Here is a 12,241-nt window from a genome sequence, read left to right on the forward strand (position 1 = left end):
CCTAAAAGAGCACAAACTTTGGAGAGCAACTCAGTCAACACTAGGGCCCTCAGAAGGCAACCACTTTCTACGCAAGTGAGGGCTCAACTGTACCTTACACTAGAGCTTCCCAATTCTAGGGAGTACACAGTGGTACTCTAGGCCAAGGATACCAATCCTCCTAGCACACTTCTTAGGAAACTAACTTGGACTGAGGGCAGGAGCCTAACTGCTGCTTCTTGCTGTCGATTTAATAGTTCTGTGTGGTTTCGATGTTCAAGTTCCGAAGTTCATCATCAACTCTTTCCCTTATAATTTTTTTTTTTTTTTTTTGAGACAGAGTCTTGTTCTGTTGCCTGGGCTAGAGTACAGTGGCATCATTACAGTTCACTTGCAGCCTCCAACTCCCCGGCTCAAGTAACCCTCCTGGCTGAGCCACTTGCAGAGTTGGGACTATAGGCGCACATCACCATGCCTGGCTAATTTTTCTATTTTTCGTAGAGACAGGGTCTCTCTAAGTTGTTCAGGCTGGTCTTGAATGCCTGGCCTCAGGGATCCTCCAGCCTTAGCCTCCCAAAGTGCTAGAATTACAGGCTTGAGCCACTGCACCCAGCTATCTCTTTCCTTTATAATTCTATGTGATGGAAGGAACAGGCTGAACTCAAGCTCCTTGAGAGCAGGGACAGTGACCATCAGTTTGTATGCCCAGTACCTATCATGTATTGGAACTAAGTACTCTATATTTCTGAATGGACACTGAGATACAGAGCAATTTGTCCAATGTCACATAGCCCAGGATCTAGGTCTCCTAGCTGCAAGGCCAGGACTCAGCAAACAGTATCTGGTTCTCTTCATTTTCCAGCACCGTGCTTTAGAGTAGACTGGGAATGAGTCTTCTTCCCAGCCCCAAATATCAAAGACAGAAGATACCCAGTTCAGGGTATGTTTGTAGATAGATTTCTCATAGATTTATTTCTGTGTCATGTTACATATAGATATATGCATATATACCTTTTTTTTCTTTTAAATACAATCTACATTCCCTTGCCCTCCTCACCAAACTCACAAAAGGGGATACAAATCCTTCCAGGACTGCCATCAGGCTTCCCAAGATGGTCAGAGCCAAGAAAAAACCATTTCTCAACATCTTAAGAAACAGATGCCTTTCTCAGGCTCTGGGGTCATTGAAGCAGCAGCATTCCCAGGGCCCAAGGGGAGGAGAGAGCAAAGGAAACAACTCTAGTGTGAGGGGATTCTAGGATGGACGTGTCCAGTGACTCCTGGAATGGCAGACTGGCTCCCAGAACTCTCAGGGTGGGAATAAAGATGGGGGCCCTATGGCTCTTCAGATGCTGCCCAACAGGTGGGGGTAGGGAGCAGGAATGGGGGCCTATGCATGCAGGGAGAGTGGCAGGAGAAGGAACACCTGTGGGTTATGCTGGAGACAGAGCAACCCCCATCAGGGCTGCCCATCTACTCAGTGACACATCATGAACGGACAGATGCTGAGCTCTTAACGAAATAGGGGAGAGAGCATGGCAGAGAGGGGAGCAATGGAGCACACAAGAAAGTCACAAGAAACAAAAAGTACCAACAAAAATATGACCTGTACTTGCCTCCTCCCTAGAGAAGGTGCGATCTATATTGGGGGTGGGGGAGGTGAAGGGTCATGAACCTAGGATTATCAGCTGGCCAGGGGCACAGAAAGGCTCTCTGAGGACTCCTAAGAGGCAGGCAGGCAGCTGGGACCCCACATCCCCAGGGAAGAAACGACAGTCCCTTCAATTCGACTTGGACCAAATCTTGGCACTCCCTCGGAGCCTGGCAAGGGGAAGAGAGAGAGACAGAGAGGATGCAGGGAATCCGCTAACTCCTGGAGTCCCCCCACTCCCCACCAGCATGCAGATGACTAGAAGAAGTGAGGGCAGCCAGGCCCCTGAAGTACAAGTGGTGCCCCCCTGGAAGCAAGCAGTTCTTGCCACACTGGCTCACCCCTTGCCCTTGGAGGCTTTCTTGCTGGGCTGGCGCTGGTTGGTGCCAGGAGCTGGTTCCCTCAGCTCAGTCAGGTGTTGCTCGGGGTCCTGAGATGTAGCTGCAGCTGCTGCTGCCGTTGTAACTTTAATGGTTTTTTTAAGGTTGGCAACCTACCAGGATGAAAGGAATGGGGTATAGCAAGGAAGGTTCCAGAACCTGACAGCCCCTGCCCAACCCCCTCCACACAGGACAAGTGGCCCAGGCTGGAAGAGCCTGGGTCCCCCTGCTCCCCTGCCTGCTCACCTCACTCTCAATCTGCTGCTTCAGGCCCAGCTGCTGCTCCTTGTGCTGGTTGGCACGGCTCACTTGCTCCTCAATGCCTGACAGCACCACCTCGCAGCCCACACACCTGCGCGAGCGTCAGAAGAGGGCTGTGACTACAGACTAATGGAAAACAGACTCAAGAAGAACTCTAGATCCTGGTATCCAAACCCTTGTCTGAGTTGGGAACACTCACCATGGCACCTGGAACCCACCTACACTACTCCCAGCAGCGAGACAGACACTCAGGTGCGATGGGAGAGGGAAAAGGAAATTCCTGGAGTGACATGCAAGTTGGGAGTAGGAACTGAAAACCAAATAGGGTAGAAGACGCTAAAGAGAAAAAAAGAAGGTGAAGTAATGAATGGACACACTGAAGGTGAGTAGGAACACAAAGACAAAAAGAGAAGAGGAAGAGCCCCATGGCCTATGGACAATGGTGGTTACAGACCGATGGCTTGAATCCACCCTAAGACAGCTGATCGACCTTTCCAGTTAGGATCTCCTTAAGGGTGCCACTCTCTTTCCCTGCCCAAATTACTGTACCAAGGACACTGACTCCTGCCTCCCAGGGCCTCCTCCACTGCTGTCTTCCCTCAGAAGCCTTTGGAGGAATGAGCTCATTTCCCTTCATCCTCTCGGGTTCCACCTCTGGAATGCAGCCCACAATCTGCCCTCCCTCACCCTGAAGCACCTCTCCCTTTCTTGCGGTGAGAAGGGAAGGGACAGTGCCAGGACACAGGTCTCACCACTCCTGCAGGGTTCGGGCAATGGCACTGAGGTCCTGGCGCTGGATGTCCCGCCCGATGCTGTAGTCCACCTCCAGCCGCTGATTGCGCTGGTCCAGGGAGCCGCGAAGCACGTCGGCGTACACAGCTTCAATCACAAGGTCTTCCAGCTGCCGCACGTTACGCAGGGCAAGGGCCTCCAGCAACACTGCATATGGGATGCACTGGGCCCGGGGAGGTCGAGCCAGGATTTGTGAGGTTCCGCAGCCAGGAAGGGCTTCCAAGACTCTTCTTCCCTCCTTTTCCCCACGGCCCAGGCCCATCTACCCTCCACTCCTATTCCTAAATCATTCCTCTAACAGGCTGGTTCTAAGGCAAAGTAAATAAAAATATCCCCATCTCATGATCCCCTGCATCATGAGAAGGACAATCTTAAACAAGATACAAGACTTATGCTTCCCTCCCAACCCTCCCACACTCACCCCCCACACCAAAGAGGGAGAAAGTGATGCCTGCCTGCTGTCATTCCTTTGGCCATGGCTCAGGATGTCACACAGCCTTTGTTCAAGATCAACTTGACATAAGGGGAGTATGCAGTAGTGGGAGACGTCTGGAGTACTGTTTATCATTTACATGTCACCTACTTCCAACAGGCATTCCTTCTGAGGCACCTCACCATAGAGAGCCTGACACAAGTCTAATGAGAATGCCTGAGCGTCAGGTAACAACTGGAAGAGTGTAGACTGGGCAGGGCAGGAGGTAGGACGCTGAACAAAAAACTGAGCCCAAAAGGAACGGAGAGATACTTCTGGCATATACATTTCCCATTCTAACAAATAGAAGCCCAGCACTTTATCACAGAGAGCCCGGTTTCCAGCTCTGAGGCTTGTTCTCACATGGGACTTCACATAGTGGGGAGGAAGGTAATTGCCGAACAACACGTGAACAGCATCCTAGTTGGTATTTTGACCAAAAACACAAAAGATGTTTACTTAGAACTTGAGTTGTGTTTGAAAAATAAAAACAAATCAGAAAACTAAGAAAAACAGGCTTCATGGCTGTATGGAGTACTTTAGATACAGACCTTGGAGGAGGGGAGAGAGGAAGAAGGCACAGTCTGGTCAAGGGCTTTCCTAGTGCAAACTCCCAGGCACATAAAAAAGGATGCTCTAGACCTCACTGGCTTAGGACTGGGGCAACTGTCACTTACCTTTACTTTGGCAGCCAGAGTGACGACTGATAGGTGTCGAAGCTTATTCTTCTGAGCCTCTGTAAGCGGGGGAAGATTTCGGGCTTCAGCTAAGGAAAAAGGACAAAGCGAAGTGAATCCTGATTTCAGTTCTGTGGGAAGCCCTAGCCTCCTTCCCCTGCATTTTGTTAAAATTAGTTCTCTATGCCAATTCGGGTCTTTATCCTGACTCTGTGCACCCAGGGGATCTAGGAATTTCTAGAGGGGTATCCCAGGAATGTCTTCTAAATCTCTCCAGAAACTGCCCTTCTCCCATCTCTGTTACTCCAGAGCTCCATCCCCTCTAGTTACCTAAGTAGTCAGCGTATGTGCCATAAGCAAACACTGTGAGCAGCCGGAACGTGGATGCGAAGTCGCTCTCGGCCAGCTGCAAGAATATGAGGGAAAAGAAGAGGTGACAGGAAGCTCTCCCTCTCCATCCTCCCAGGCCTACCCTGTTTTGAAGTCCATTTTCTGGCCCCATCTTTTCCAGCCAGTGTTACATCTCCTGGTTGACCAAAAGGAGTTCTAAGCCTCTTTGATCACTCTCCCCCCAGGAAGGGCTCCTTTCCACCTCCACCAGGCCTTTGCTTACGCTATTCTCCCAATCCACAGTGTCCTCCTGCTCCATATACCATCCAATTCCTACACTCAATTCAGAGTCGAAAACTTTCAACACTCAGAATCCAACAGACATACACACCACATGCCACAAATTGGGCTGTTTGGCCCTCAGAGTGTGTTTAATATTCTAAATCTGAGTATCTTTAGGCAGTCTGCAGTACTCCCCAATTCATCAAAGACTCCTGCCTCAGCCTCACTCATCTCTGACAGCTGCATGGCCTAGATATGTGTGGCTGGTGCTGCTCCCAGGCAGACTTGGCCAGGAGCAGAAATGGCTCCTGAATTTGTGGCCTCTGCTTTGGACCCACCGCACCAGGAGGCTGTCTTGCTTCCCCCAGTACAGCCCACCCAGATCTCCTCTCCTCCTATCGCTGATCACTTATTCTGCCACTCAATCAATTCAATCCCCGCAAAAGGTTGTTACCTAAGAACATGTTTCCTTGCAACAAGATTACAGATCCAGTCTCTGGTATCCCACTAGGATCTAGCAGAGTTATGACTGTAGTAGGTTTTCTCAATAAATACTTGCTAAATGAAAGATTTATAGGTTTATATCCATTCATCTTATCTCTTCAACTAGAATGGAAGCTTCAGAAGGGTAAGCCCCGTGTCTGGTACTTCTCTGGTATTCCCAGACTGCTGGCAGAATGCTAAGCAGCATTCTTTTTCTTCTCCTTGACTGATACTCTTTAGATCCACTGCAGATGAAAACGAGTACAAAAGGCAGACAGTCTCCTCCATAACACACAATAATCCAAAAAGGCTAAATCTGTTCACTCAATCACAGGCCCTCAAAAACTTGGCTCTTAGGTTGACCACATACGACCATCAGAGCATCTCAGGACTCGCATGGTGCCACGAGTCTTGATGACCTGACCTTAAACTCTTAACTTTGCTACTGCAGTGTGAATGGTTCTTTCTGCTGTGTTCTTAGCAGCTTGCTATGTGTCTTTGGGAAAAAGACACCTTCTCCATTACCTACTTTAAGATTAGCATATACTGCACAGGGGGGAAAAAGAGGGCATGCTAATTTAACACGTTCATTCCTTCCATTTGTACAGACTTTACACTTTCCCATAATCTCACTTGACTCCCACAACGACGGTGAGGGGCAGTATCATCTCCATTTTTAAAGGAGAAAGCTGAGGCCCTAAAATAAAAGTGACCTGATCAAGGTTACATGATTATTAACAGCTGTTACACCTGGTGGAGACAGGCTGGAACCCTGGTCTCCCATTCTGAATAACATGCTCTTTTGCCTAATAACGAAAAATACTAGGCTTTACAGATTCCTCATCTCCAGAGGGAAACTAAGAGGTTTATTTTCTTACTGGTTACTTTTTTTTTTTTTTTTAAAGAGACAAGGTCTTGCTCTGTTGCCCAGGCTGGAGTGCAGTGGCACGATTATAGCTCACTGTAACCTTGAACTTCTGGGCACAAGTGATCTCAGTAGCTAGGACTACAAGCACGTGCCACCACATCTGGCCAATTTTTTAATTCTTTGTAGAGAAGGTGTCTCACTATGTTGCTCATGCTGGTCTTGAATTCCTGGTCTCAGGGGATCCTCCTGCCTCAACCTCCCAAGTGCTAGAATTACACTTGAGAGCCACCTTGCCTGGCCTGGTTACTTTTTAACTGGTTATTTTCGCAAGCTGCCAGTTAATCATCACTGTATTTTTGTTCACCTGAATGGTTATGGGGTTGCAGAATGAGCCCTGCCCACCCATTCTCAAATTCAAACTTTTTCCCCAAACTTCCCTGTGGGTTATTCAGGCCAGCAACCCACCTCTCTAACATTGGGCATATCCAGCAGTTCTCCAAATACGTAGACACCAGGGGCCTCCAGCACCTGGTGGATGAGTGTAGCCAGCGCCGCCCCCTTGGCCGACTTGGCCAGGAGCAGAAATTGCTCCTGGTTCTGCCCTGTCACCTTCACTTCCGCACTCATGGCCGCACTGAGCTGGAGGGACCTGGGCTGCAAGGAAAGAGGATGTAAAGCTAGAGGTCCCTAAACACCTGCAGGATGGGAAGCACAAGGGGGAGGAGCTGTATCGTAGAGGCACTAAGTCACTTCTGCAGTGAGGAGTCAGAGATGCAGCGAATCTAAAAATTCTAAAGTCACCCACTTTACACGGTTGCCACGCCCACTCGCTCCCTGGGCTTAACCCCAAGCCCCACCACGTCCAACCCACCGAACAAGGCACAAGATGCAGCAGGGGAAGGCGTGTCACATGGTGTCCACACTAACGACGATGCTCCCTCAGTTCTCCACTGGTGTCCGCACGTGCCTCCAACCACGTGACCTGACTCCCCACGATCCTTACACGTAACTCCGCCCCCTCCCTTAAAGAGGCCGCCCAGGGACCGCAGGCTCCCGCCGACTGCCCGGTCGTACCCTGGGTCAGACTCTGCTTGCGGCTACCAGGAAGCTTCCTCTTCCAGCGCACCGGGCGGGGCCACCGCTCCGTCACCTCCGGCAGCTGTTCCGAGACTTTCCTGCCACCTCCCTGCAGAGTCGCTCTGCCCGCTAAACTCTATGGTCGGCTTCCGGCCCTGCTTCCGCCCTTACGACACAGGATGGAGCGGGATATGCCCCGCCCCCGCCTTCCAACCGCTGAAGCTCCAAGGAGGGACACAAGCATTCTACTCTCCGATTGGTTGCTGGGGAAAGAATGACAGAAGCCTTTGTTTCGGCTTTGTTTCAATAAAACTTTATTGCATTCAGAGCGCTAGCAGCTAAATACGTTAAGTCCCAGGCGAGTGCCCAGTGTCAGGTGGCTCTGTGTCTGCTCCAAGCTGCGAGAGAGCTGGAGATCCAGCCTGCGTGGGGTGCCTGGGGCAAGAGGAAAGCTGTAATGGAAGGAGAGAGGGAGCAAGGAAAAAATGGGGTGGCGGGAATGAGGAGAAGAGGAGGCAAACAATAACAAGTAATAGAAATTTAGTGGCAGAGATCGCCTCGGTAGTTCAACCACTCACTTTTTTGAAGAGCAGGAAAAAAGAAGTGGAAAAGGTAACAGAAATAATCATAGCTAACATGTATCGAGTGCTTACTATTGGTCAGACATCTGTTAAAATTTTATCCTATTGAATCCCCACAACTGTACTGACCCCAGTGTGACTCCAGGACAAGTACAAGTACAAGGACATGGAGCTCACGTGGAGTCTTTTAATTCCTGGGGGAGGAAAAAACCCTAGTGGAAGGAAAGCATGTGTTATTCTCATTGCACAAATGAGGAAATTGAGGCTCATAAAAATCAGGTATTTACCTGGAACCTAGGGCTTTTCAAACTCAACCATCTTTCCCCTTCATGATACATACACAAGAAACCCAAAAACAACTAACATTTCTATAGCATTTTATATTTCACACCAGGCTTGCAAAAGGTTAAAGGAGAGTAAAGTTAATGACATCTTGGAGGCCTTTGTGTTAAGCTATGAGCCTTACTTAACTCACCTGATACAACAATCTATTAATTATCTTCAATTTTCAGATGGAAAAACTGAGGCCCAGGGAAATTAAGTAACTTATAAGTAATGGAAAGACATGAAAGTGAAAAAGAGAAAAGAGATAAATAGAAAATTATAGGACTAGCAGACTGTTAGGGCTGAAGGGACTTAAAGTGCAGAGTTCATGGTCCACATTCCTTTGTTCCTGATAGGAAATAGGAAGCAGAAACACAGAAAGGAAAGAGAGAAAGGAGGAGGAGAAGGAGAAGAAGTAGTGAATGGAAGAGATTAAACATAAAAGTGAAGAGAAGGAATCAAAGGCATAATGAGATTTGAAGTTTGATGGAACCAAGGAATTAATGAGTCCAAGCTTATCATTTTTAAAGAGGGAAGGAAAAAGTATATATAAGATGAAAGAATGAGAAAAGAACTAATATGTGTTCTGTTACGCACCATGTGATTTATGTGTTCAACTTTGTATTCAATCTTTCCGTACCCCTTTGAGGTGCATATTAATATCTCGGTTAACTGAGGATCACAGAAGTTAGTTTGTTGACAGTCTCCAGTATAAGTAGTGGACCTAAGATCCACATGCAAGTTTGTCTGATTCCAACACTGTGTTAAGAAAGAAAAGAAAGAAAAAGAAGAAAGGAAAAAGAAGAAAGGAAAGAGAAAGGAATAACCTGAGATCTAGTCCTGATATGGCATTAAAGTAGCTCTGACCTTAAAGCAAATTATGCCATGTTGTGGCATCTCCTCTTCCCCTCTTCTGTATCAGCCAAGTGACAGATTAAATGTAAGGCAATTCTGGTTGTGATGTTTTATGGTTCTATGAGAGAAAGCGGAGTGAGAGGAAAACCTGAGAGAATAGTTAGTAAGTAGAGAAAGAGCATTTGGAGAAAGAAAGGAGAGGGAATAGACTAAAGAAGTGCGATTAGAGAGAGAAAGGGAGAGAAGAGGAGGAGGAAGAGATGAGAAAAAGATAAGAGAAAGGAGTAGAAATGGAGAAAGTGGGAAGAAAATAAAAATCTCCAAGAGGAGGATGGGAGCTAAGTAAACTTAAGCAAAGCTCTGGATGTAACATTCATTCATTAATTTGTTACTAAGTGGAAGTTATATACAAGGTCATGTGCCAAGTGCTGTGTTTTTTAATGCTAATCCTAAAAACCAAGATGCACTGAGATAAAGCTAGAAAAGTTGACTGATATCCAAGGAGTCAGACACATAGTAAAATATTCATCATTGATTCAAAAAATATATATTCATCATCGCTTATTGCCAGGCATTATTCTAGCTCCTGGGTAAATAGGCTAAATCCCTGCCCTCTTGGTATTTATATTCTTGTCGTGGGACTTGGGCCATAAATAAATAAATAGTCACAAGGTGATACATACGAAGACAAACAAAAACAAAGCAAGCGGATGGGGAATGCAGGAGACATTTGTTGTTTTATGTAGTTAGTAAGAAAAGGCCTTTCTGCGGGCGCGGTGGCTCACGCCTGTAATCCTAGCACTCTGGGAGGCCGAGGCGGGCGGATTGTTTGAGCTCAGGAGTTCGAGACCAACCTGAGCAAGAGCGAGACCCCATCTCTACTAAAAGTAGAAACAAATTAATCAGACAACTAAAAATATATACAAAAAATTAGCCGGGCATGGTGGCGAATGCCTGTAGTCCCAGCTACTCGGGAGGCTGAGGCAGAAGGATCGCTTGAGCCCAGGAGTTTGAGGTTGCTGTGAGCTAGGCTGATGCCACGGCACTCACTCTAGCCCGGGCAAAAGAGTGAGACTCTGTCTCAAAAAAAAAAAAAAAAAAAAAAAAAAGGCCTTTCTGATAAGTTGACATTAGAGCAAGTCATATGGGTCTCTGCAGGGTAAGTGTTCCAGGCAGAGCAAACTACCAGTGCAAAGGCCCTGTGATGCGGGACATACCTGATGTGTTTGAGGAGCAGCAAGAGGGCCTGTGTGGCTGAAGCATAGTGAGCGAGGAGAGAGAAAGCAGGGACAAGGTCAGAGAGAACACGGTGGCCAGATCATGTCAGGCCTGTGGGCCATTGTCAGGACTTTGGCTCTTGTGCTGAGTGGAATGGAAAGCCAATGGAAGATTTGAGCAGAGGAGTGACATGATCTGACCCACGTGTTTAAAATATCATGGTGGCTGCATGGGCAGAAGCAACAAGACCAATTAGAAGGCTACTGCCATGATGCAGGCGAGAGATAGTGGTGACTTGGACCATAGTGGTGGCAGTGGATGTGAGGAGAAGAAGTTAATTTCTAACTTTTTTTTAAAAGATAGGGTCTCTATGTTGTCCAGGCTGGAGTACAGTGGCTATTCACAGGCACGATCATAGCTCACTGAAGCCTCAAACTCCTGGGTTCAAGTGATCCTCCCATCTCAGCTTCCTGAGTGGCTGGGATTACAGGTGTGATTCACCATGTCTGGCCTTCTCTTCAGTCTTATAATGAGGATCCTAGCCACAGCAGTAAGACAAGGGTGGAAAAAAGGTAAAAGGATCAAATAAAAAAAGAAACAAAGCTGTTACCATTTACAGAAAATATGATTGCATATGTACAAAATTTAAAAGAATCTACAAATAAATTATTAGAATAAGAGTTTAATAAGGTTGCCAGATAAAAAATACAAAAATCAATTATATGTCTATATATGAGCAACAAACAATTAGGTGAGGAATAATTTTAAAAGTTATCACTTGAAGTAGTATGTAAAATATCAAATACAAATAGTAGTTTGTATAAATGTAACAAAATATGTGTAAGATCTGCATGCAATAAATTACAATTTATTGTGAGACACTGAAGAAGACCTAACATAAACGGAGAGATATGTTACATTTATAGATTAGAAGACTCACTATCATGAGGAAGTCAATTCTCCCTAAAGTGATTTATAGATTCAGTACAATCCTAATCAAAATCCAAGTTTTTTTGTGAGTGTATGGAACTGACAAACTGATTCTAAAATTTACATGGAAATGCAAAAGGCCATGAATAGCCTCTTAAAGATTAATAAGGTAGAAAGACTTGCTTTACCAGATATCAGAACATAATTACAAAGCCATAAAAATAGTATGGTATTGGCACAAAGATAGATAAATTGACCGCTGGAACATAATATAGAGCCCAGAAACTGATTCACACATACATAGAACCACTGAGTGCAGTGGCTCATGCCTAGAATCCCAGCTCTTTGGGAGGCCAGGGCAGGAGGACCACTTGGGTGATCTCAGACTCCTGGCCTCAAGTGACCCTTCCACCTCTGCCTCCCAAAGTGTTTGGATTACAGGCGTGAGTTACCATGCCTGACTGGGAAATATTTCTTATGACTCAAATACACTAACTGTAAGGGAAAAGCTTAATAAATTTGACAACATCTGTTCATCAAAAGACAAACCACAGAATGGAAGGAAGTATTTGTAACATATATAACTGACAAAGGATGTGTCCAGGATGTATAAAGAACTACAAATCAATTTTTAAAAAAAATTTTTTTTTTTGGGGGACAGGGTCTCGCTCTGTGTCCTGGGCTAGAGTGCAGTGGCATCATCAAAGCTCACTGCAACCTCAAACTCCTGGGCTCAATTCTCCTGTAGTCTCCCAAATAGCTGGGACTACAGGCATGTGCCATCATGCCCAGCTAATTTTTTATATTTTTTGTAGAGATGGGATCTTGCTCTTGTGCAGGCTGGTCTTGAACTCCTGACCTCGAGCAATCCTCCCACCTCGGCCTCCCAAAATGCTAGGATTACAGGCACGAGCCACCACGCCCAGCCAAAAAAACTGCCTTAACAATAAAAATTATAAATGTGAACTAGAGATTCGAACTAACACTTCACAAAAAAGGAAGTCCACAAGGTCAATAAACATATGAAAACATGCTCAACCTCATTATTAATCAGAGAAATGCAAATTAAAGCCATAATGAG

The 12,241-nt window shown here is 46.3% G+C and overlaps 1 protein-coding gene across 2 annotated transcripts; it reads right to left on the reverse strand.

Moving 5' to 3' along the window:
* Window positions 1-913: 913 nt before the first annotated feature.
* On the reverse strand, window positions 914-7,366 carry COPS7A (COP9 signalosome subunit 7A). 2 transcript variants are annotated; one of them, XM_012637887.1, is made up of 8 exons: window positions 7,250-7,366; window positions 6,641-6,829; window positions 4,543-4,618; window positions 4,213-4,301; window positions 3,024-3,226; window positions 2,257-2,362; window positions 1,972-2,123; window positions 914-1,800 (listed from the first exon to the last, which is right to left on the reverse strand). In XM_012637887.1, the coding sequence occupies exons 2-8, from the start codon at window positions 6,800-6,802 to the stop codon at window positions 1,761-1,763; spliced, it is 828 nt and encodes a 275-aa protein (XP_012493341.1). In that variant the 5' UTR covers window positions 6,803-6,829; window positions 7,250-7,366; the 3' UTR covers window positions 914-1,760. The 2 variants fall into 2 exon arrangements, with proteins under 2 accessions (XP_012493341.1, XP_012493340.1); XM_012637886.1 differs by lacking the exon at window positions 7,250-7,366 and adding an exon at window positions 7,047-7,226.
* Between the last annotated feature and the right edge of the window lie 4,875 nt (window positions 7,367-12,241).

Source organism: Propithecus coquereli, unplaced genomic scaffold, assembly GCF_000956105.1.
Source record: "Propithecus coquereli isolate 6110/MARCELLA unplaced genomic scaffold, Pcoq_1.0 Scaffold124, whole genome shotgun sequence".
NCBI lineage: Eukaryota > Metazoa > Chordata > Mammalia > Primates > Indriidae > Propithecus > Propithecus coquereli.